Source organism: Carcharodon carcharias, chromosome 9 (assembly GCF_017639515.1).
Source record: "Carcharodon carcharias isolate sCarCar2 chromosome 9, sCarCar2.pri, whole genome shotgun sequence".
Lineage (NCBI taxonomy): Eukaryota > Metazoa > Chordata > Chondrichthyes > Lamniformes > Lamnidae > Carcharodon > Carcharodon carcharias.
Genome location: NC_054475.1, coordinates 157,713,293 through 157,740,208, shown reverse-complemented (window position 1 = coordinate 157,740,208; position 26,916 = coordinate 157,713,293). Strand labels below are relative to the sequence as shown.

General features: G+C 43.3%; 1 protein-coding gene across 2 annotated transcripts in view; it reads left to right on the top strand.

Moving 5' to 3' along the window:
* Positions 1-26,916, top strand: part of LOC121282188 (E3 ubiquitin-protein ligase RNF128) — a 164,324-nt gene that overhangs the window by 119,279 nt on the left and 18,129 nt on the right. For both annotated transcript variants that reach the window (XM_041195754.1, XM_041195753.1), the window contains exon 3: positions 23,068-23,139. In XM_041195754.1, the coding sequence (XP_041051688.1) occupies positions 23,068-23,139 (72 nt within the window). The remainder of the gene's footprint in view (positions 1-23,067; positions 23,140-26,916) is intronic.

Here is a 26,916-nt window from a genome sequence, read left to right as displayed (position 1 = left end):
AATTTTCCAGGTAGCTGTACAGTAACATTATTGTGGACACTGAAGGTTTCTGCACTGCTAAAGCTCTCTGCAGACCAACCATAATCTATCATATCATCATCTAGACTTTTTTTTTGTGTGAGCCATGCTGCCTAGAAGCCTGGATAGACTTCTGACTAAAAGGGTCAGGTCTTTTGAGTAAGTCTTTATAGATTTGTTTGTATGTATATGTTTTTTAATGAGGCTTTATAACCCTTGAGGTTAGAGATGTTTTAAAACTTTGTTTTTCTCCCCTTAATCACTAAAGTATATAAAAAAATTACTGTTGCCTAACGACAGTGGTCAAGTGACACACAGCCACAGAAAAAAGACTAGGGGAGAGAGTTCAATGTGTGTCAGAGAGAGAGAGAGAGGACAGGAATTTTAAGCTGACAAGGGACTATATGGCTATTGGGGTCAGTAGTTGATTGAATAGTCAGTTATAGAACTCAGTTAAGTGTTCAGTTCAGCAGGTACCACTGGAAGGCTGAGTTTATGGAACTTACTTGTTCGCTCTGCACTTGAAGAAACAGTAAGTTTAGAGTGTATTTTATGGGTGTCTTGGGGAGAGATAAGAGTTGGGGGAGAAGCATCAAGTGAATGCCTAGGAATCCTCCAGAAGACGAATTGAAACTGTGTCAGTCCCAAGCAAGAAGCCTTTGTGTCAAGCTAGTGGCATTAGTGGCATTAGTTTGTATCTCCTCAGTGCATCACATGATAAAGTTCCCTGTGACCTAGGAACTTTAGAGCTGTTCTGAATGGCAAAGTGTGACTCTGCAACACATGGAAGCAAGAAAATCAAAAAATCTCATGCGGGCAGACAATCCAGCAATCTCTCCTCTTAGCTGATGCTTTCTAATAACCTGATTATTTTATTTTAAAGATTTGAAGACAAAGTACTTGTAATTTTAAATTGTTCAAAACACACATGATGTGCTAATGGATTGCTGTTAGTAATCCTGACTGCTCATGTAATGTGAAGAGGAAACAAGATATTTAAATGGTTCATTGATGATCATACATGTATATGGAACCTTGGAGATTGGGATATGCATGTACAAAGTCCAGTGTATTTGACATAAATAGCATTGCTACTTTCTTGTTATTGATGTGTTATCTGGCCTAACCAGTGGAATTCTATCTTGGAAATCTGAACTTGCCCAAATTCTGCACTGTTTGTGTGGCAGCCAATTTATGCACAACCAGTTTCCCCCATAAACAACAATGAGGTACTTAAGTTAATCTGTCTCAATTATGGTTGAAAGATGAATGTTGGCCAAGATACACTGAGTACCCCCACCCCACCTCCCATCCTGTGGAAAAACTGCCGTAGAATAAGGAAATTAGAGGCGCATGCAATAAGGGTACAACTGTAATCATGGGTGACTTTAATCTACATATAGATTGGACAAACCAAACCAGCAATAATACTGTGGAGAAAGATTTCCTGGAGTGTGTACGTGATGGTTTTTTAGACCAATACGTTGAGGAACCAACTAGAGAGCAGGCTATCCTAGACTGGGTATTGTGCAATAAGAAAAGATTAATTAACGATCCTGTTGTGCGGGGTCCCTTGGGTAAGAGCGACCACAAAATTGTTCATTTAAGATGGAGAGTGAAGAAGTTGAATCCGAAACTAGTGTCCTGAATCTAAATAAAGGGAACTATGAGGGTTTGAGGTGTGAGTTGGCAATGATGGATTGGGGAACCTTACTAAAAGGGTTGATGGTGGATAGGCAATGGCTAACATTTAAGGAACATGTGCATGAATTACTACAATTATTCATTCCTGCCTGGCACAAAAATAAAACCGGAAAGGTGGCTCAACCATGGATTACAAAAGAAATTAGATCCAAAGAGGAGACATATAAAATTGCCAGAAAAAGCAGCAAGCCTGTGGATTGGGAGCAGTTTAGAATTCAGCATAGGTGGACAAAAAGATTGATCAAGAAGGGGAAAATGGAGTATGAGAGTAAACGTGAAGGGAACATAAAAACTAACTGTAAAAGCTTCTGTAAATGTGTGAAGAGAAAAAGATTAGCAAAGACAAATGTAGGTCCCTTACAGTCAAAAATGGGGAAAATTTTATAATGGGGAACAAAGAAATGGCAGAAGAACTGAACACATATTTTGGCTCTGTCTTCACAAAAGAGGACATAAATAATTTCCCAGAAATGTTAGAGAACCAAGGGTCTAGTGAGAGGGAGGAATTGAAGAAAATCAGTATTAGTAAAAAAAAAAAAATTGTGCTAGAAAAATTAATGGGGCTGTTAAGGCTGAAAATTCCCCAAGGCCTGATAATCAGAGTATTAAAGTTCGTGGCAATGGAAATATTGGATGCATTGGGGGTCATCTTCCAAAATTCTATAAACTCTGGAGCAGTTCTAACAGATTGAAGGGTGGCAAATGGAACCCCACTGTTTTTAAAAAAAAAAAGGAGGGAGAGAAAAAGCAGAGAATTACAGACCAGTTAGCCTAACATCAGTAGTGGGGAAATGCTAGAGCCTATTCTAAAAGACCTGTAACAGAACACTTGGAAAGTACTAATAGGATTAGACAAAGCCAGCATGGGTTTATGAAAGGGAAATCATGCTTAACTATAATCGACTGGAGTTTTTTGAGGATGTAACTAGTAGAATAGATAAGGGAGAACCAGTGGATATAGTGTATTTGGATTTCAAGAAGGATTTTGATAAGGTCCCACATAAGAGGCAAAATTAAAGCACATGGGAACGGGGGTAATACACTGGCATGGATTGAGAATTGGTTGACAGACCGGAAACAGAGTGGGAATAAATGGTTTTTTTTCCGGATGGCAGGCAGTGACTAGTGGTGTACCGCAGGAATCAGTACTTGGGCCCCAGCTGTTAATATATTTATAAATGACTTGGATGAGGGAACCAAATGCAATATTTCCAATTTTGCTGGTGACACAAGACTGGGTGGGGTTGAGTTGTGAGGAGGATGCAAGGAGGCTTCAGGGTGCTCTAGACAGATTGTGTGTGCGGGCAAACACATGGCAGATGCAGTATACAGTGGATAGGTGCTTCAGTGTGAAAAACAGAAATGCCGAGTATTATTTAAATGGTGATATAATGTGGATATACAAAAGGATCTGGGTGTCCTTTTACACCAGTTAATGAAAGTAAACAGGCAGGTGCAGCAAGCAATTAGGAAGGCAAGTGGTATGTTGGCCTTCATTGCAAGAGGATTTGAGTGCAGAAGTAGGGATGTCTTACTGCAGTTATACAGGGCCTTGGTGAGACCACACCTGGAGTATTATGTGCAGTTTTGATCTCCCTACCTAAGAAAGGATATATTTGCCATAGAGGGAGTGCAGTGAAGGTTCACTAGGCTGCTACCAGGGATGGCAGGACTGTCGTATGAGGAGAGATTGGTTCGACTGGGCCTGTATTCACTAGAGTTTAGAAGAATGAGAGGAGATCTGATTGAACCGTATAAAACTTGGCTAGACAGTCTAGATGCAGGGAGGATGCTTCCCCTGGTTGGGGAGTCTAGAATCAGGGGTCGCAGTCTCAGTATACAGGGCAGGTCATTTATAGGACTGATGAGGAAAACTTTCTTCACTCGGAGGGTGGTCAACCTGTGGAATTTTCTACCACTGGTGGCTGGGTCACTGAATATATTCAGGAAAGAAATAATTTTTGGACATTAGGGGTATCAAAGGGTAAGGAGAGAAAGTGAGAATATGGCATTTGAAATAGAGGATCAGCCATGATCATATTGAATGGAGGAGCAGGCTTGAAGGGCCGAATGGCCTACTACTCCTAGTTTCTATGTTTCTACAACCACCTGAAAATTGGACAAAGTCTTGGTTTTAACATCTCTCCCAAAAAGCAGCACTGACGGCAATGCTGTATTCCTTTGGTACTGCACTGAAGTATTGGCTTGGGTCTCAGCGATTAAATCCTGGAGTGGTGCTTGAAGCTGGAACCTTTTTGCTTAGACAGGAGCATTCTTTCTGAGTCCATTGGAAACTGGGTACAGGGTGTGACATGGGAACCTGAGCAATAGTAGTAAAAGTTTTCCAGAAACGTTGCAAGAACTGAGGTCTGTCTGGTTAATTGCAGCCATAAAAGAAGCTGAAGTACAAGGTTATAACTAATGGAAGTTGATTGATCCAATTAATGGTAATGTTGGAAGATCAAATAAACAAACTAACATGATCTAGCGCAATGTGCAAAGTTTTAACAGGCATGATACTGATGGCATTATTCACCCTTCAGCCTTTTAAAGTGATTGGAAATCTGGAACTGTTCCATGTCCTGCTCTCAAAAAGTGCTGTTGAGGCTGGGGATCAATTTTAAAAATTTGAAAACTGATATATTTTTGCTAGACAACGTTATTAAGTGATACAAAACCAAGGTGGCTGATGGGGTTGAGATACAAATCAACCATGAACTCATTGAATGGCAGAACAGACTCTAGGCTGAGACAGCTGCTTTGCCAGCATTCCTGTAATCCTTTTGTGTTTAATGACCTTAGATCTTAACCAGCACTCCTGTTTTCTCTGGACACCTGGTGCTGGAAGATGGCTGCAGCAGCACCACTAAGAGTGGAGGAGGTGTAGACGGGTTCTTGTGGGGGATTCTCTACTTGGTATATGGCAAGTGGGGTGGTCCATACTCCTGGGGTCTACCTGCCTTTGTCAACCACCACACTCCTTGGCCACGGCAACCCTCTCTACTTTGCTAGCTTTTCCATCTTTCCTTTTCCCTCTGCGATTCCACTGTGATCACTTAGCACCGCCATTTGTCTGTTCCTATACTTGTCCCATTACCACCTCTTCCTTTCGTCTTGCACCGTCATCACGTTTCAGTGTTGCAGCCAACCACGTTCTCTTCAAAGTGTAGTAACTGTTACAACATAGGGAAACATGGCAATTAATTTATGTTCATTAAGATTCCACAAGCAGTAATGAGATAAATGCCAGATATTCTCTTTCAGACGTGCTGGCTAATGGAGAAATATTTGCCAAAACACAGGGAGGACACTCTGCTGTGCCTTAACCTGTATCAAAGTACTTTGCAAACAATGTATTACAATGCTGTCTGTTAGGTAGGGTCATGGCAGAAAACGTGTTACCAATGGGGCCTTACGATGTACAAGTGAATGATGCGTTTAAGGGGAAGTTAGGTATGCGCATGGGGAAATGAATAGAAGGATACGTTGACTGGGTTGGATGAAGCGGGGTTGGCAGAGGCTCGTGTGAAGTACAAACACCGCATGGACCTGTTGGGTGTAATGGCTGTTTCTGTGCTGTAAGTACATTTTATAATAATTTGTAATACCCTGATCTGGGTATTTTTTTGGTGGTTGAAGGTGAAACGTTAGTCAGCACCACAGAGGAACGCTCATTTAGAGGTCATGAGATCATGTATATCCACTGGAACAGGCAGTCAAGGCCTTAATTCAGTGTCTCATGTTAAAGATGGCACTTCCAACAGCACAGCATTGAAGTTCCAGCCTAGATAAAGTGCTGATGTTTGTAACTCTTTCAAGTACAAACCCGTTTCCATCTGTTCTGATTCAGATGAAGTTACCTTGTTTCATAGTTTGCCATTGTGAGATTTGAACTCTTGATACTCTTTTGAGTAAACCTGTTTCCATCTGTTTCAGATGAAGTTACATTGTTTCATAGTTTGCCATTGTGAGATTTGAACTCTTGATACTCTTTTGAGTAAACCTGTTTCCATCTGTTTCAGATGAAGTTACATTGTTTCATAGCTTGCCATTGTGAGATTTGAACTCTTGATCTTGGGGTTACAAACCCAGTACCATAACCACTTGGCTATTTAGGCCAAGCCTGCTGATGTTTGTATTGGCCTTAAAGCCACAGCTATCTAACTAACTCAGGTGAGACTTATCAGCTGAATCTAGCAACTAGCTTCCCATCTGAAGGGTCTAGGGACACTATTTATCTCAGGCACTCCTGTGTGTGTGTGTGTATATATATATATATATAAGAAAAAAACTTTCAACTGTCAAGTTATGAAATGTAATTTTTTCATCCAATTCTAGTTGTACAAGTAACAGAATTGTCCACAGCACTCTTAAGTGACTGACATTCCAGTGTAAAAATATTGATTTAAATTTTTTAGCATTGTGCAATAGGAAATGGAAACTTCTTGTAATAATTCATAAGTAGCAGCTGATCTCAAAACTTGAGGTCACTCTGCCATGTTACTGATTAACGTTATCTATAATTTCTTCAAGTAGATTTGTTTTTGATTTTGGAGGCAGAGGTATTATATTAATGGCAGCAAATAAGCAGTGCTCGTTACTTCAGTTTTTGCCGGCTGAGTTTGTACTTTAGGGTTATATTAGCTTAACAGATAAAAAGCTTGCCAGCCAAGAATTGACAAATAATACTCATTTAGTGCTGCTTTTTTAATGACCATAAATCTTAACCCAGCTGCATACGGTGGGAAACAGAAGGATAATGAGACACAGCAGCAAGTGCCTATTCAGCCTGGTTTACTGACCAAAACTGTTCCTGGATTTTGCAAGACTGAAACTCACTGTCACATGAGTAGTTGAGAAAGATGTTAAACAGCACCTTTCATGACCACTAGATGTCTTAAAGCACTTTGCAGCCAATTAAGTACTTTTGAAGTGTAGTCACTGTTGTACTGTCAGAATGTGGCAGCAAATTTGCCCTTGGCAAGCTCCCCAAACAGCAATGTGATAATGACCAGATCATCTGCTTTAGCACTGTTGATTGCAGGATAGACCTTGGCCAGGACACTGCTGTTCTTCAAAATAGTGACATGGGATCTTTTAAGGCCAGCTCAAAAGGGCATACAGACCTTCAGTTTAATCTCTCATCTGAAAGACACTGCCTCCGATAGCGTAACACTCCCTCAGTGCTGCACTGGAGTGTCAGCCTTAATTTTTGTGCACAGCCTTCTGGACTCGGCAAGGGTGCTGCCAACTAAGTCACAGCTGACACCTAAAGCAAATAGCATAAAGAAGTACTGGGTGGTGAAGGGAATAGAAAGATGCCAATAGGGTGTGGTGAGTAAGTAGAATGGGGACTATAAACTTGTTGGGAAAAAATTTCTGCTTCTGTGCTGTAAATTTATCACTTCTAGATCCATGACATGAAAACCAAAATGGCTGTTCTACTGTGTGTATAACTGACCCCAAATGTTGGACATGAAGACAGAACTCCCAACTTACAGTAGTGTAGTGATTGTTAGTGGGAAAATTAGTGCAGAGAACAAGATTTCAAATCCCACCAGGGGCAGTCTGAGAAGTTGAACTCTGCCTTTAAGTCTGGAAATAAAATGTTGGGATCAATTGAAGCGACCATTGCAGGATTGTTGTAAAAAGAAAACCCAACTGGTTCACTAATATCCTTTTTAGAGATGGAAGCTTGCCACCTTTACTAGGTCTGGCTTATATGTGACTCCAGTCCACTACTACGCAGCTGACTTGGCTACTCTGTTGTTTTCTCAGAGCAGCTAGGGATGGGTAATAATGCTGGTTTTGCCAGTGAAGCCCATATTCTGAGAATTTATGAACAAATAAATATTTTTCTTAAATTATGTGCCTATTGTTGAGGGCAGCAAGACAGACTTTCACATGCAGGTGCTCCTGCAAGCCAGTTTTCAGCTTCATGAAGCAGTTGCATGAATAGCAGATCATACACCACACCAGCGTTAAGCATATCATGTAACAAAACATTCAGGCTTGGACGTTTTGATATTTCAGTTAATTTCTTAGTCCTGTTTACTTTATACTCATGTAAGAATATTTAAGCAAGTACAGCAAGAATTAAATTTCTCCATGGAGTTGAAAAAGGCACAGCTCAAGGTGCTTTTCAGCAGTTTTGCTGTGTCTGTGTTTAATGTAGGGCTGACAGTGTTTGAGTTGTTGAAGGTGCTGGTGAATTCAGTCCAATAGATGTTTGTTTGTTTTTAATAGCCCTCATGGTGGTTGGTGGGCTGCCTGCTTAGCCTTCAATGGAGCCTGGAATTTTGAAAGGAAAATTGCCGCAAAATTCAGATTGCATAATAATCCTGCCTGACTATTGGCTGTCAGCATTAAATTAATTCCAGTTTAACAAGTGAGCAAACTCCTATTTGACCACGTTAAATCTCCCTCATGAAGATAAATCTGTGGGGAGCGTATCTATCAGTTTCACATGAAAGCTGAACGGTGGGAACCCCACAATTAAACTCCCAGAGTATTGCCATTGAAGATAGCTTCTGCTGTGTTGTGCAGCACAACCACCGTGCTAAATGGGATAATGTTCGAACAGATCCAGCAACTCAAGACTGGGCAACCATGAGGCCATCAGCAGCAGAATTGTACTTGATCATAACCTGTAACCTCATGGCCTGGCAAATCGCTACACTACCATTACCAATAAGCCAGGGGATCAACCCTGGTTCAATGAAGAGTGCAGGAGGGCAAGCCAGGAACAGCACCAGGCATACCAAAAATGAGGGGTCAATCTGATGAAGCTACAACACAGGACTGCTTGCATGCCAGACAGCATAATCAGCAAGTGACAGACAAAGCTAAGTGATTCCACAACCAATGGATCTGATCTAAGCTCTGAAGTCCTGCCACCTGCAGTCGTGAATGGTGGTGGATAATTGAACAACTCACTGGAGGAGGAGGCTCCACCAATATCCCTATCCTCAATGATGGGGGAGCCCAGCACATCAGTGCAACAGGTAAGGCTGAAGCATTCGCTACAATCTTAAGCCAGAAATGCCAAGTGGATGATCCATCTCAGCCTCCACCAGAGGTCTTCAGCATCACAGATGCCAGTCTTCAGCCAATTCAATTCACTCCACATGATATCAATAAATGGCTGAAGGCACTGGATATTGCAAAGGCTACAGTCCCTGACAATATCCTGGCAATAGTACTGAAGACTTGTGCTCCAGAACTTGCCACGCCCCTAGCTGTTCCAGTGCAGCTATGACACTAGCATCTACCCAGCAATGTAGAAAATTGCCCCGGTATGTCCTGTACACACAAAGCAGGACAAATCCAATCCAGCCAGTAACTTGCCCATCAGTCTACTCTCGATCATCAGTATATGATCAGTAAAGTGATGGAAGGGGTCATCAACAGAGCTATCAAACGGCACTTGCTTAGCAATAAACTGCTCACTGATGCCCAGATTGGGTTCCTCAGAGCTGCTCAGTGCCTGATCTTACTACAGCCTTGGTTCAAACATAGACAAAAGAGCTAAACTTCAGAAGTGAGGTGAGGTGGCTGCCCTTGACATCAACACAGCATTTGACTAAGTCAAGAAACCCCAGCAAAACTGGAGTCGATGGGAATTGGGGCAAAACTTTCCTCTGGTTGGAATCATACCTAGCACAAAGGAAGATGGTTGTGGTTGTTGGAGCTTAGTCATCTCAGCTCCAGGACATCACTGCAGGAGTTCCTCAGGGTTGTGTCCTTGGTCCAACCTTCTTCTGCTGCTTCATCAATGACTTCCCTTCCATCATAAGGTCAGAAGTGGGGATGTTCGCTGCTGATTGTGCAATGTTCAGCACCATTCACAACTCTTCAGATGCTGAAGGAACCCATGTCCAAATGCAGCAAGACCTGGACAACATTCAGACTTGAGCTGACAAGTCGGCAAGTAACATTTGTGCCACACAAGTGCCAGGCAATGATCATCTCCAACAAGAGAGAATCTGGCCATCACCCCTTGACATTCAATGACATTACCATCACTGAAACCCCAGCTATCAACATCCTGGGTGGTGGGGGAGGGGGTTACCATTGACCGGAAACTGAGCTGGGCTAGCCATATAACTACTGTGGCTACAAGAGCAGGTCAGAGGCTAGGAATCCTGTGGCGAGTAACTCACCGTCTGACTCCCCAAAGCCTGTCCACAATCTACAAGGCACAAGTCAGGAGTTTGATGGAATACTCTCCACTTGCCTGGATGAGTTCAGCTCCCACAACACATGAAACTTGACACAATCCAGGACAAAGCAGCCTACTTGATTAGTACCCCGTCCACAAACATTCACTTCCTCCACCATCGATGCACAATAGCAGCCGTGTGTACCATATCCAAGATGTACTGCAGAAATTCACCAAGGCTCCTCAGACAGCACCTTCCAAACCCATAGTTACTACCATCTGGAAGGACAAGGGCAGCAGAAACATGGGAACACCACCACATGGAAGTTCCCATCGAAGCCATTCACCATCCTGATTTGGAAATATACATCACTGTTCCTTCATTGTCGCTGGGTCAAAATCCTGGAACTCCCTCTCTAACAGCACTGTGGGTGTACTTACACCATATGGACTGCAGTGGTTCAAGAAGACAACTCACCACCACCTCCTTGAGGACAATTAATGATGGGCAATAAATGCTGGCCCAGCCAGTGATGCCTACATCCCTTGAATGAATAAAAACAATGTAAATATATGGATCTGTTAAACAATAGTGTGAAACACACCATGTAATTGTTCGGTGTAATAGCTCTGAACATTTATTGGACTGTATATTTAACATTTGCTGTGAAATTGCCTCATAAACGTGGAAACTAATGTGTGAGAGCATGTCCACGTGAGAGTCTTCATTCACCACCCCTCATTCTCTTACACCCCATGTTTTCCCCATCCATGCTCAGAAATAGTGTGAACATATACAGGAAGCTAGGCTGCAGCTGCCATCAAGTACTGCACCACTTGGATTTCAGCAGGGCCATTAAAACATAATGTAAGCAATAGGAGCAGAAGTAGCACTCTCAAGCCTGCTTTGCAATTCAGTGAGATCATGACCACTCTTTGATCTCAACTTCACTTTCCTGCATCATCTTCAAATAACATGAGTCCAAATCTCGCAACCCCAGCTTTTTATATGCTCGAATGACTCAGTATCTTCAGCTCCCTGGGGCAGGGAATTCCAAAGGTTAACAACCCTCTGAGTGAAGAAATTTCTTCTCGCCTTAAATGGCTGACTCCTTCTCCTCAGTTTATGACCTCTGTAAACTCTCAAACCAAGGGAAACAGCTTCTCAGCATCTACCCCATCAAGCCTCTCAATTTAATGTCTCAGTGAGATCATAATTTTTTAATTCCTTAGAGTACAAGCACATTCTACTCATTATGTCCTTCTAGGACAGCCCTCTTATTCCTGGAATCAATCCAGTGAGCCTTCATTGCACCCCTTTGGTCAAGTATATTTACTCTTGGGTATAGAGACCAAACTGTATACAGTACCCCAGGTATGGTCTCATCAAGGCCCTGTATAATTGCAGTCAGATTTCCTGACTCTTGTACACCAACTCCCTTCAGCTTTTCGAATTTGAAGTTAAGTATGGATGGACAGGATTTCCCAAACCTCAGCAAACAAAGCCACTATATCCGGGTGAGGGTCAGCAGATTCAGGAGCTAAGTGTCTTTACACAGGCCGAACCCTAACCCTAACCCCCCCCACAACCAACCCCTGTAACCAGGACCTCCATTCTGACCTACTCTCCCCTCCAAACCGGGATTACAATTTTCATCTGCCCCCATTCCACCCCCTACCCGGTTGCAGCCTCCCCCAACCAGCTAAATTTGGATGATCTCAAGTTCAGGGGCTGGAACATGGGAAGCAAGCCAGAGGAAAGTTTTTGTGCAATAATTATGGTTTTATTTAGTGTGTAATGTACCTTTTAAGAATAATACTTGTTAGGAGAGATCGCACGATCTGTACTAACCAACAGGGAGTTGCAAGGGCTACCTCAGCAGTCAGTGTAGAGATAGAGTTGGAGTTGAAAGCACCATGTAGTTGCTGCTGAGTAAATAAACTTAGTTACCACCCAAGAAGTGTCTGTTGATCGACTCTATCATTAATAGTAGCAACTTGGCCATCCTACAACATTTTGGTTGTCACTAAAGTCAAACTGCCCAGAAATTCTGTGATTGTGACCTCAGGGCATCCTGAAGTACTTTACAACCAATGAAGTACTTTTGAAGTGTAGTCATTGTTCTAATGCAGGAAACATGACAGCCAGTTAGTACACAGCAAGCTCCCGTAAACTGCAATGAGATAACTAGTGTGTTTTTTCGGAAATTTGGTTGATTAATGCATATAGGTCAGGTGAACACCCCTTGTTCCTCTTTGAAGTAATGCAATGAAATATTTTACCTCACCTGAGAGAGCAGACAAATTTAACACCTCATGCAGGAATATTTTTGAAATCGTTGAACTGAAGCCCAAGTATTAAGTGGAAAGTTTGGAAAGGGGAACAATGACAAAGTGGGTGCAGAAAATAGGACTTGCTCTGTAGTTTTGACTTTCACTGGAGGTGCAAGTCATCCTGTTAGGGTCAAATCGAGTGAAACAGTAGATTGTTCAAGCAAGTTTAAATTTTGGACACTTGTCACTTTAGTAACAGTCTTTTTGTATTGTCAGGTTTGATCATGTCCTTTATTGCAACTAGAAGCATTTTTACTTCTTCAGTAAAGCACCAGTGGTGATATAAAATATTGTACAATGCCAGCTTAATAGCTGGTTCCTATGGCTCAGGTTCCAAGTAATTCAAATGGGTTTGTGCCAGAGCTGAATCAGCGAGACTGCACACTGGTTCTGACTGTATGTTTGAAAAGAAATGAGACTACCTTTTGTTTGGTTTTTGTTTGTTGTTTCAAAAAAACATTTCTTTACTGAGCATCCTGTTACTTAATTGGGAGAGGCAGGTATTCCAGTAGGATTTATTCACCTCAGTTGTGTTTCAGCAATAGGGCTACCTGCTCATGATTAGGAATTTTCAATCAATCTATTAGATGTCAGACTTATCTCTCTTAACACTGAGTGAGAAGATTTGTGGGTTCAAGTCCCACTCCAGAGAGTTGAGCACATGATCTAGGCTAGCACTTCAGAAGCAGTACTGAGGGAGTACCTCACCGTTGAAGCTGCTGTCTCTCAGATGAGATATTAAACAGAGGCTCTGCCTGTGCTGCCACCACCCCCTGCAATTGGATATCAAAAATTTCATGGCACAGTTTTGAAGAGCAGGGGTATTCTCCCCATTATTTATCCCTCAACCAACATCACGAAAACAGATACTCTGGCCATACCCATGTTGTTCATGGGAGCTTGCTTTGTACAAATTGGCTGCTCAGCTTCTTGCAGTACAACAGTGACTAACTTCAAAAATACTTCCTTGCCTGTAAAGCTACTTGGGATGTTCTGAGGTTGTGAAAGGGTCCATATAAATGCAAAACAAAAACAGAATTACCTGGAAAAACTCAGCAGGTCTGGCAGCATCGGCAGAGAAGAAAAGAGTTGACGTTTCGAGTCCTCATGACCCTTCCACAGAACTGAGTGAATATAAGGAGAGGGGTGAAATATAAGCTGGTTTAAGATGGGGTGGGGGGGTGGGTGTAGAGAAGTGGGGGGAGTGGCATGGTTGTAGGGACAAGCAAGCAGTGATAGGAGCAGATAATCAAAAGATGTCACAGACAAAAACACAAAAGAACACAGAGGTGTTGAAGGTAGTGATATTATCTAAACGAATGTGCTAATTAAGAACGGATGGTAGGGGACTCAAGGTACAGCTGTAGTGGGGCTGGGGTGGAAAGACTAGCAGGACATAAAAGATTTAAAAATAATGGAAATAGGTGGGAAAAGAAAAATCTATATAAATTATTGGAAAAAACAAAAGGAAGGGGGAAGTAACAAAAAGGGGGTGGGGATGGAGGAGGGAGGTCAAGACCTAAAGTTGTTGAATTCAATATTCAGTCCGGAAGGCTGTAAAGTGCCTAGTCGGAAGATGAGGTGCTGTTCCTCCAGTTTGCGTTGGGCTTCACTGGAACAATGCAGCAAGCCAAGGACAGACATGTGGGCAAGAGAGCAGGGTGGAGTGTTAAAATAGCAAGCGACAGGGAGGTTTGGGTCATTCTTGCGGACAGACCACAGGTGTTCTGCAAAGCAGTCGCCCAGTTTACGTTTGGTCTCTCCAATGTAGAGGAGACCGCATTGGGAGCAATGAATGCAGTAGACTAAGTTGGGGGAAATGCAAGTGAAATGCTGCTTCACATGAAAGGAGTGTTTGGGCAAGCCTGCCTTTCTTTTGAAATAATCGATTCTCTCCTCAATCTCTGTCAAACCTATTTCAAGCAAAGACACTTGTTATTGAAGATCCCTTGGCTTTATAGAAGATGACTAGCATTTTTTGCTTTGTCGTAATCTTTGTAATCCACTGAGGTTTCATCGATGATGCAAGTGTTTTCTGCGAATGTGCAGCATGTGAATACTGTGATCCTTAGTTCCCCTGAGGACTGACGTACTCATAAATTCTAATGTGATAGGATTGAAGTTTTCCTTAAGATTTCACAGGGTGGATTATTTGGGCGATCAACAAAACTGGTAATATGCCGCCGATATTAAGCTCACTGAGATGAGGAAAAGCATTTTACTATGCACAAGCAACTGAAAGGGCTACAACATAACTTTTGTTAGAAATTGTCTCCTCATAGACCACATTTCAGCTGAAACACTAACTGCTCTTCAAAATGCACAATTATTATATCAGGGAAGCAGCTGCGTGATTATTAACTGTTGATAGTTACTATTTCTATCTAAGTCTGCAGTAAACCAGAGAATTTTTTAAGTGCGAACCAACTGTATCAGTGCTTTATTCCACTTCTGTCAGGTTGTCATGGGGTGAAAATGTTTGTGCAGGGAAGATAATCCAATACTAAATAAGGTTGCCAAACAGGTTTTCATGATGATGCACTTTTAAAATATGGTATTGTCGTGGTAATCTATCTCTCCAGGCTTGCTCTACACGAAGGAAGTAACAATTCAATCGAGCAGTATCTTTTGCATCTTGTACTGCAGGTTTTTTTTTTACTTTATGGAAACCTTGTTGAAAGCTGTCATGTGTCTGCAACAGAGAAGATCCCCAGGGTTGCATTTACTGAGATCAGATAGCTAATCTCTACCTGTAGTAATGCTATAAATACCGGGCATTCCTGTGCTGAGGAGTGGCAAACTGGATCAAACTGAGTTATGTTACAGACCCCAGAAGAAGACAAAATCCTATCATTTAAAATCGACATTTGGGCCCCCTGAGCCTAGTCCCAGTGTTCCATTTGGAATACAGTGCCACAAGAACCTGGACACAAAGAAAGGGGCAGAAAGCAAATCCCAAACCAAAGAAGGAAGTGGGACAGGAAAAGGTCCCAAGATGACAGTTAAGTCAAAGAACGAGGACAGGAATCCCCTTCAGTGAAGTTGAAGTAAGGAGCAGAGGAAAAAGCTCCCAATTAAAGAGAGAAAGATGTGTGGAGTAGAATTAAGGCAAAGTGGGCTTGCAAGAAGCCAGAAAATCTGAGGAGACAGCCAAAGGTTGATGACTACTTACTACGGGTCTGTGAAGCAATGGTATTCTGTTGGCATGGCTGAGTATCTGAGAGTGTGCATTGGTAGGTGAAGCTTGAATGCATGTGGTGATCCAGAGGAGAGGAACATGCATTCAAGCTTCACCTTCTATGGAAGGAGAGATCTAAACCTTGGAGATGGATCCTTGAAGACGTCTGAGAGAAAGCATCATTTGGAAGATGATTCCAAAGCAAGTTCTTCGAGACTGAAGATTGGAAACCTTCCCAGAGATTCTGTGGGACCATTTGGCTCATACTGTGACAAACGCTTGGGGGAGTTCCGTGACATTTGCTTTGAGTAGCATCCGTCACTTGATCTTGAAGTGTGGTGTGACCGACCACAGGTCACCTATGGGCCTACGTGGACTTCGAGCATTAGAGTATGAGAGATTTTGTAATTAGTGTTATCTTTCTGGATCTCTACATATCTGTAAATGTATAGTTGGGATGAGGGCATAGGGCAATATATTTCATCTTTTCTTGTTTAATAAAGGCTTTATTCTTTTGTTAAAAGTTCATCAGCAAACTCCTGTGACCCTGTTCATTAGCCACCCCCCACGGTTCCAAACAAAAAATAAAAGTTAGGATCTTTCAAGCCAGATTCCACCCTGGGATCTGACTTTATTTGTTCATAGAGTGAGGGTGTCATTGGCTAGGCTAGCATTTATTGCCCATCCCTAATAGCCTTTGAGAAGTTAGTGAGCTGCCTTCAGCTGCTGCAGTCCATGTGATGTAGGAACACCCACAGTGCTATTAGGGAGGGAGTTTCAGGTTTTTGACCCAGCGTTACTGAAGGAATGGCAATATATTTCCAAGTCAGGATGGTGAGTGGCTTGGAAGGGAACTTCCAGATGGTGGTGTTCCCATATGTCTGCTGCCCTTGTCCTTCTAGATGGTAGTGGTCGCAGTTTTTGAAGGTGCTGCCTATGGAATCTTGGTGAGTTTCTGCAGTGCACTTTGTAGATGGTACACACTACTGCCACTGTGCAGCAGTGGTGGAGGGAGTGAATGTTTGTGTATAGGGTTCCAATCAAGCAGGCTGCTTTGCCCTGGATTGTGTCAAGCTTCTTGAATGTTGTTGGAGCTGCACTCATCCAGGCAAGTGGAGAGTATTCCATCACACTCCTGACTTGTGCCTTGTAGATTGTGGACAGTCTTTGGGGAGTCAGAAGGTGACTTACTCACTACAGGATTCCTAGCCTCTGACCTGCTCTTGCAGCCACTGTACTTATATGGCTAGCCCAGTTCAGTTTCTGGTCATTGGGAAGCCCCCAGGATGTTGATAGTGAGGTATTCAGCGATAGTAATGCCATTGAATGACAAAGGGTGATGGTTAGATTATCTCTTGCTGGAGATGATCATTACCTGGTGCATGTTGTGCTGTGAATGTTACTTGCCACTTGTCAGCCCAAGCCTGGGTATTGTCTGGGTCTTGCTGCATTTGGACATGGATTGCTCCAGTATCTGAGGTTTTGTGTACAATGTTCAGCACCATTCAATCATTAGCGAACATCCCCACTTCTGACCTTCTGATAAAAGGAAGGTTATTGATGAAGCATCTGAAAATGGTTTGGGCTTAGGACACTACTCTGAGGAACTCCTGCAGTGATGTCCTGGAGCTGAGATGACTGACCTCCAACAACCACAACCATCTTCCTTTGTGCTAGTTAAGACTTCAACCAGTGGAGAGTTTTCCCCTGATTCCCATTGACCCCAGTTTTGCGAGGGCTCCTTGATGCCACACTCTGTCAAGGGCAGTCATTTTTGCCTCACCTCTGGAGTTCTGCTCTTTTGTCCATGTTTGAACCAGGGCTGTAATGAGGATAGGCACTGAGTGGTCCTGTTGGAACCCCAACTGAGCATTAGTGAGCAGGTTATTGCTAAGAAAGTGCTGCTTGATTGATCAGTTGATGACCCCTTCCATCACTTGTCCAGTAGTACCACCAGCTGGGATCGTAACAGTTGGTATTCAGTGACCGCTGGATAGCGGCCTGTATGAGAGTATCTGCCCATGTGTATGTCTGTGTGCATGGCTGTGTCTATGTCTCACTTTGCCGATGACTGACTGTGTATGTGGCATTGTGCCCACCTGCATGTGACTGTGGACATTTGGCAAGGGTGGGATTGGTCTGGGCAATGATCCCTTCGACAGTCTATATGTCAACATTTGTTAACCTTGGAGCTACTTGAATATCATCAAGTGAAAGAAGTATTGTTTTTAATATTAATTAGGCTTGAGTCAGCCTAGAATTAGGCACTTCAGTAGGCACAGTCACAGTCTGGACATGAGCAGGAATGCAGTACAAGGTTCCGTTAAATGTCATTTAACATTGATATTGAAATAGAAAATGCTAAAGATGCATAACTGCTTAATCAGCATCTGAAATGAGAGGTTAATATTTCAGTTTAAGGGTTTATTGCCTGCATCTGAAGGACTGGCTTGATCTAATTGGGTGTCTTTTAACCATGTCTTTGTTTAACTTTACCTACCATGCTGCAGTTAATATTACAAGGTTTGGATCTGCTGTACCATGGTTCAAAAAAGTCATCTCAAGCGCAGCAAAAAAAAAAGTGGATTTTTCAATATTACAATAAAGCATTTGCACACTCCCCATGTGTACAAACCAGATTCTGAGTAATATGGTATAACTGCATTCAGTGCCAAGTTTGGCACTTATTTTAGAGTGATACAGCATGGAAGGTGGCCAGCTGGCCCATTTGTGCCTGTTTTAGCACTATAAAAGAGCTATTCAATTCATCTCTTTCCCATAGCCCCACAAATTTCTCCTTTTGAAGTATTTCTCCAATTTACTATTTGATCTGCTTTCTCCACTCTTTCAGACAATTTATCGTCTGGAATGCGCTCACTGTTTTTAAAATATTAGAAATTCACATCTCATTTCTGGCTCTTTTGCCAATTTCGTAAATCTGTATCCTCGGGTTACCAACCCTCTTGCCAGTGGAAACAGTTTTGTGTTCTTTATTCTTGTCAAGACCCCTCGGAATTTTGAATGCCCTTCTCAAAACTACCCTTAACTTTCTTGTCAAGGTTCACTGGTGTCTGAATTGCAGAACTCATGAGCTTTTTAAGTTAATTCTATAAATCGGGTAGTGCGGTGCAAGAATACCCTTTCCATTCGTTCTCATGTACAAGTTCACATTTCTTCTGCAGTCTGCTAGTTGTAACTTTGGATTCATTTTAGCTAAACATCTTTTATACTTTCTTTTAATCCTCCTAACAACTTATGTTGAAAGTTTTTTGAATTGGCCCATAATTAAAATTATGTCCTGGAGTTTAGGACATTGTTTGGAAGAAAACAATTTGGTGAAATAACCCTTCAAAAGATCTTAAGCTACTACAATTAATGCTGCTTCAAGCAATCTGACTAATAGTAACACTACTACTGGTAATTTTACCTTCAAGCTTTTGTTAGCCAATACACAATATGGCCTCTCATAAGACTAAGAAAATTAAGGTTATTTTTTGTTGTTTCTGTATACTTACTAATGTATACTCAGTGTTGTATCTTAACATGCCAACCAAAAGAATTTTGAAGAGCTAATCTCCCACTTTACTCATTATATTTCCCATGGCTTTCAGTCAGGAAGATGGGAGAGATATCGGACAGAAAAGGAATTGTGTACTATGCTTACTGCTGGAAACTTGCCCAAGGTAGCCATTTCACAGGCCTTTCAAAACAGGCTGGCAGCCAAGACACACTATCTGGAAAGACCCTGGCATGGTGACTACCCCTAGTAATAGAGTTGTGGTAAATGAGTTTACATTTAGACACATTGACCTGGGTTTTGAGATCAGTAATGAACAAATACCGCCAGCGTTCATTACATTTAAACTTGTCCACAGACTTTCCATTGGCTTTTGCACAGGAACTCAAAAAATAATTAGAAGTCCATTTAGGCAATGCGATCTGCAGTGGATCTGGCACCTTATGTTTCCATAACCAACCTGGACCGAAGAATCATTAATGAGCAGCACAGAGAGTCTGAACCAGAAAGCATCAGTTAGAATATTTATTTCGAAGCCAAATCGTCTATAGAATATGAAGTGGTGTTAGGTTAGTTTAGATGGCTAGAGTGCGATACGTAATGTACATAATGATGCCAATGGCATGAGTTCCGTCCCTGCACTAGCTGAGGTAGCTCTTGGATAGCTGCCTCCTTGCCTTCCCCCATGCTTCATGCAGAGTGGTGTCCCTCAAGCTGTAACCATTTGTATGTCTCTAACAGAGAAACATTCCTAAGGTCCCTAGTGGACAATGGCTAATTACAAAAGGTCTGAAATAGTGGGGAAATGCAAGGTGGGATTAAGGGAAAGACAAAGTTTTTTAAAACGTATTTTTTTCTATTTATCCACAGCAATAATTAAAATTTGAGAAGAATGATCTCCATATTTGTAACAGTAAATTTTCAAAACCAAAGAAGTTGTTTGGCAATATTTAAGACTTCTAACAGTATTGAAATGTTTCTTACATTGGAATGGACAAGCTTTAACTTTTCTTAGTGAGTTTAGTGAGCATCTGTCTTCTAAGTACAGCAGCTTGAGGCCATTCCCTATTTGCTTAGTCTCATGGTGGGATATTGGTGTTGCCCAGCTTCATGAAGGGGCATCTCGGTCAGCAACTTCCTGATTTCTGTGTTTAACTGTGCATGTGTGGTTGCCTGAAGTTGCTTTACACATTTTTAATGCTGAGCACTAATAGCCTCACTGTTTCTACCACACAATCCAGGCCAATATATATGTCTAAATCAAAAACCGAGAAAAGGAATTAACATTAGTGGGAATTATTTATAGCTGTTAATATATTCCTTTGACTGCAATTTGTCTGAAAGTCACAATATCATCAAATGATTTACCCACCAGGCTTAGTAATATATTTTTGCTGCATTAATATATAAATATGCAAGGAGCCTTTTCAAGTGACTTCTAAAGACTATCTTTATGGTTTGATGCAGGGTCCCAAGTCGTTCAGTCTGATGGCCCATTTAGTTTCATGCTATGTTCCTTATGTACTTCCATACACCTGAGTTTACAGAAATCAATGCAACTCGGTGTCCTGATTAATCCATTGATGAGGCAATAGTGTTAATTCCTAGTCCATTACATTTAAACAGAAAACACATGAGCAATTTTGACATGGAAAGGCAATGGTACATGACTATTGGTGAGGATGGGAGAATAACGGCGGGGGACGCAGATTGAGGCATTTTGCATGGGATGAGGAAGATCGCTGGGTTTAGACCAGAGCACCAGAAATTGTGGAACACATGGCCCATGGCCTGCACTCTGGTCACTCATAGTTTAGTGTATTCAGTTTGAAATTATAAACTAATGACCCTGCACTAAGCCCCTGATTTTTTTCTCGTCCTTAATTCTTTGTTTTTAAAAAAAAAGTACAATTTTTTAAATGAAAGCTAGTAAAATTTGTGTGAAGATAAACACAGACACTGTTCATGTGGAATTCAATGCAGGACAATGCATTCTTTTTCAATGCAGCCTATATTTGTAATTATAGACCATGGTGGCTCATTACACTGTAGATGAAGGACTAGACTATCTGAGATCTCTCTACAATAAGTGGCACAAAGAACTGGAACCACATTTGCTAAACTAGATCTGATTTGTTCATGTTATCAAACATTGAGGTTGGTTCTTTCATTCCTCCCCGCCCCAAATAAAATTAATTTAATTTTATTTGCTTGTAGGCACTGAATCTTTGGGTTTGGTACCCAGTGCCTGATCAAGAGACTCTCCGTCAGGAAGGGGTGCCCACTGAGAGCTAACCACTCTCTTGCTGCTGATCCACCGACAACCCTCTCCCTGCGACCTCCACCCTGCAAAGCCACCGCCCCCTCCCCGCCTGCTGACCCCCACATTACCTGTGGTCTGAGTTGCTTTGTGATCCTGGGACTCTGCTGTCTATCCTTCTGGCAGAGGTGCAGGCAATGGCATCGTGGCATTGTCACTGACTAGTATTCCAGAAACCCACGGTGATGCTCTGGGCACCTGGGTTCAAATCCCGCCATGGCAGATGGTGAAATTTGAATTTAATACAAATCTGGAATTAGAAGTCTGATGATGACCATGAATCCATTGTCGCTTGTCATTAAAAACCCATCTGATTCATTAATGTCCTTACCTGGTCTGGCCTACATGCACAGTTCAGCCAGCATGCAAGACTGGAGAACAGCTAATGTGGTTTTGCTATTTAAGAAGGGTTGTAGAGATAAGCCAGGGAACTACAGACCAGTGAGTCTCATGTCAGTGGTAGGGAAACTATTGGAAAAAATTCTGAAGGAGAGAATCTATCTCCACTTGGAGAGGCAAGGTTTGATCAGGGATCAGAGGGAGGCCATGCCTAACAAATTTGATTGAAGGAGGTGACCAGGTGTGTAGATGAGGGTAGTGCAGTTGATGTAGTTTATATGGATTTCAGCAAAGCCTTTGACAAGGTCCCACATGGGAGACTTATAAAGAAGGCAAATGCACATGGGATGCAGGGTAACTTGATAAGGTGCGTTCAAAATTGGCTTAGTTGTAGGAAACAGAGGATGATGCCAGAAGGTTGCTTTAGTGACTGGAAGTCAGTGTCCAGTGGTGTACCACAGGGATCTGTGCTGGGTCCCTTATTATTTGTCATTTATATAAATGACATAGATGACTATGTGGGGGGGTAGGATTAGTAAGTTTGCAGATGACATAAAGATTGGCCGGGTGGTTAACAGTGAGGTTGAATGTCTTGGGCTACAGAGAGACAGGTGGTCAAATGGGCAGATAAGTGGCATATCGAATTTAACCCTGAAAAGTGTGAGGTGATACACTTTGGAAGGAGTAATTTGACAAGGAAGTATTTAATGAATGGCATGACACTAGGACATTCTGAGGAACAAAGGGACCTTGGCGTGTGTCCCCATAGATCTCCTGAAGGCGGAGGGGCATGTTAGTGGGGTGGTGAAAAAGGCATATGGGACACTTGCCTTTATCAATTGAGGCATAGATTACAAAAGTATGGAGGTCATGTTGGAGTTGTGTAGAATCTTGGTGAAGCCATAGCTAGAGTACTATGTGCAGTTGTGGTTGCCACATTATAGGAAGGATGTGATTGCACTGGAGGGGGTACAGAGGAGATTCACCAGGATGTTGCCTGGGATGAAACATGTAAGTTATGAAGAGAGGTTGGATAGACTTGGGTCGCTTTCATTGGAGCAGAGAAGACTGAGGTGCGACCTGATTGAGGTGTACAAGATTATGAAGCGCATGGACAGGGTGGATAGGGAGCAGCTGTTCCCCTTAGTTGAAGGGTCAGTCATGAGGGGACACAAGTTCAAGTTGAGGGACAGGAGGTTTAGGGGGGATGTGAGGAAAAACTTCTTTACCCAGAGGGTGGTGACGGTCTGGAATGCGCTGCCTGGGAAGGTGGTGGAGGCGGGTTAGCCTCACATCCTTTAAAAAGTATCTGGATGAGCACTTGGCACGTCATAACATTCAACGCTATGGGCCAAGTGCTGGTAAATGGGATTAGGTAGGTAGGTCAGTGTTTCTCAAGTGTCAGTGCAGACTCGATGGGCCGAAGGGCCTCTGCTGCACTGTGATTCTGTGAAGACTCCTGATACCTCAGTAACATGTTTTTAATGTTTTTACAGAAACAACTAAAACATGAAGCCAAGAAGGCTATTAACCAACTGGACCTACGCGTCTTGAAGCACGGTGACCAGGTGTGTATTGCTGATATGTGGCCTAGTATGATTGAATGACAATTACTGGGTATCTATGGATTGTTTTTTTGGCAGGGGGAGCATGGAGTGTGGAGAGTGGGTGATCAATGGGTGTCAAAACATTTAAAGGCCCCCTGTTAATTTACACTCTTATATAATGAGTTTAAAAAAATAAAATTCAAGTGTTAATGTCGTAATGCCCACCTGTGTACTTTTTTTTTTACTGCGCTGGAGCCAATGATTTGTTCTGGAGGGGGCAACAAAAAAAATCCTTACTCTTGGAGTTATAGTGGATTTGGACATATTTGGACTCTTTGTGAAGCAGTTGGAGTCAGTACACCTTGAACCCCAATTCAAAAATTGACCACCTACAGCAGTGTTGCACCCTTAAGATCACCCATGATCTAATTAAATGGCAGAAGAGCCCCGAGGGGTTAAGTGGCCAATTCCTGTTCCTATATGTGCCATGAGGTGGGAATGCACTTGCATAGAACAATAGGGGGTGTGCATGTTAGTGTGAAAAGAGTATATTGTAAAGGCGTAACCGGCATTTCAACTGTGGACAAGAATTTGATTTCACATGGAGTGAAAAGCCACCAAAGCCAAACCACAGGAAGTGACTTTCTTTCTTTCTGTCTGTTCATTCTTGAATTTGAGCTCTGACAAACTGATGCTCATTGCTTCTTCTTAGGCAGGCCCTCAGCTTTGAGGATAACTTGCTTCCACTTCACTTTGATGGGCTCTGAACTGGCTGAGTCCACTACACGCTCTTCAGACTCTGCCACATGTGAGCTCGGTGGTGCTTGGAGGGTTGGGTGGATGGGCTGGTTGGAGGTTTTGGTGGATGGGCTGGTTGGAGGTTTTGGTGGATGGGCTGGTTGGAGGTTTTGGTGGATGGGCTGGTTGGAGTTTTTGGTGGATGGGCTGGTTGGAAGTTTTGGTGGATGGGCTGGTTGGAGGTTTTGGTGGATGGGCTGGTTGGAGGTTTTGGTGGATGGGCTGGTTGGAGGTTTTGGTGGATGGGCTGGTTGGAGGTTTTGGTGGATGGGCTGGTTGGAGGTTTTGGTGGATGGGCTGGTTGGAGGTTTTGGTGGATGGACTGGTTGGAGGTTTTGTGCATCCCCTCCAAAATCTCAACTTTGCCTCTGCACCTTCCCAACCAAGCCTCTAGATGTGTTCGGTGCTTTCCAGTATGATCTGCCTTCATTTTGGTTGTCACAAACCAGGGTCCCCCATGAGTCAATGGTTTGTTTACCTCTTTGGGGACACATCGAAGACATCCCTAAAGCATTTCCACTGTTCTCCTGGGAGTCTTTTGCTGCTACTGAGCTCTGAGCTCATTGCCTGAAGAGTTTTTTTATAAATTTTCGTTTATGGGATGTGGGCATCGCTGGCTAGGCCGGCATTTGTTGCCCATCCCTAACTGCCCTTGAGAAGGTGGCAGTGAACTGCTGCAGTCCATGTGGTGTAAGTACACCCACAGTGCTGTTAGGGAGGGAGTTCCAGGATTTTGACCCAGGAACAGTGATATATTTCCAAGTCAGGATGGTGAGTAACTTGGAGGGGTTCTTCTAGGTGTTGTTGTTCCAATATGTCTGCTGCCCTTGTCCTTTTAGATGGTAGCAGTCAGGGGATTGTAAGGTGCTGTCAAAGGAGCCTTGGTGACTTCCTGTGGCACATCTTGTAGATGATACACACTGCGGCTACTGTGTATTGATGGTGGAGGGAGTCAATGTTTATGGATGGGCCGCCAATCAAGCAAGCTGCTTTGTCCTGGATGGTGTCAAGCTTCTTGTGTTGTTGGAGCTGCACTCATCCAGGCAAGTGTAGAGCATTCTATCACTCTCCTGACTTGCGCCTTGTAGATGTGGACAGGCTTTGGAGAGTCGGGAGGTGAGTTACGTGCCGCAGGATTCCTAGTCTGCTCTTGCAACCACCGTGTTTATATGGTTAGTCCAGTTCAGTTTCTGGTCAATGATAACTCCCAGGATGTTGATGGTAATGGATTCAGCAATGGTAATGCCATTGAATGGTGGTTAGATTCTCTCTTGTTGCAGTTGGTCATTGCCTGGCACTTGTGTGCTGCACTGTTACCTGCCACAGCCCAAGGCTGGATATTGTTCCGGTTTTGCTGCATTTGGACATGGACTGCTTCAGTATCTGAGGATTCACAAGTGGTGCTGAACATTGTGCAATCTTCCACGAACTGACCTTATGATGGAAAGAAAGTGATTGAAGTGTTAGGAAATTGTTTAAGTAAGTTATATTGGTATTTGTGGGTGTTAGGAATGAGTTTTAGCTTTAAAGTTTAAGTTTGGCTTGTATTTCTGGGCAGAGTTTTGCCCTCGTCCCAAGTAAAATAGTGCGCAATGATGTCAGGCGAGCGTCCTGACATCATTGCGTACTCGTGATGTTACATTCGGTGGATGCGCACAGGTGCCGGAGTGGTGCCCGCCATTAATTAACAGACCACTTAAGGCCCTTTAATAATGTAATTGTCTTTGATTTTACGCTGCCTGTGCGATTTTGTTTCTGCTCATCGCATGGGCAAAACGCACAGGTGGCCAGCTGACATTTCCTCAAACCCCATCCAAGGAAGGGATAAAAAGGGTCAACAGCATTGCCAGTGTGAGTAGTGAGGAGTTTGGGAGATAGTTTGCAGCTGGTTGCTTATTTGAACTTGACAGTTTCATCTCTGTTCGGGGCTTCATTCTTAACATTTTCAGGTCTCATTCCAGGACTCATTGTTGTCTGCCAGGCCCTCGCAGGATTCAGAGAGTGTGGACCCTTCCAGGTATCAGACAGCCTTCCCTTACCCTGGTAATGGGGACTGTGGTCTACGCTGGGGACAGCTCCTCTGAGGAGGAAGAGAGGGGCAGAAGGGAGAGGAGGCCACTTGTCCCAGTGCAGCTTCCAGGGGAGGGACGTGTGGGAGGAGAGGCTCAGGCACAAGAGGTGCAGGGCCAGCAGGTGGTCCAAGGCAGAAGCCACAGAAGGCATCACTATCCTGCTGCCAGGGTTTACAGGCAGTGATGCAGCTACCTCAATATGTCCGAGGTGCAATATGAAGGAGGCTGCACCTCTCAAGGGAGACAGCGACCTCCATTTGCCAGATGATTGGGCCTGAGATCAGTTCCGACTGTGTGGGTGGACACCCCATGCCAGTGGCTCTGAAGGTCACAGTGGCCCTCAGCTTCTATGCCTCTGGCTCTTTCCAGGGGTCAGTGGGGGATCTGTGTGGAGTGTCCCAATCAGCTGTGTCAAGTTGGTGGCAGAAGCTCTATTCAGGTGGGTACTGACTTTTATTCTTTACCGTGTGGATGAGGCCAGCCAGGCTGAGCAAGCCAGAGGCTTTGCAGTGATTGCTGGGTTCCCCCACCTCCGGGGTGCCATCATGGCTAACGAGGGGATTCCACTCCATGAACGTGCAGATAGTGTGTGACCACAGGATGCAGATTCTGCAAGTGTGTGCAAGATATCCTGGCAGCTCCCGTGATGCTCCCATCCTGAGACACTTCCCAGGTGCCAAGGCTTTTCAGTGCTCCAGCCCACCTGGATGGATGCTGCTGGGTGACTAGGGCTATCCGTTGAAGAGGTGGCTCATGGCACCACTCTGCCACCCAAGAACAGAGGCAGAGAAGCATTATGAGTCATGCCTCCACAAGGGCGGTGATGAAGAGGACCATAGGTTTCTAGAAGATGTGCTTCTGATGCTTCGACCATTCAATGGAGCATTACAACCCCGCCACCCCCCCCCCCCCCCCCCCCCCCCCACCC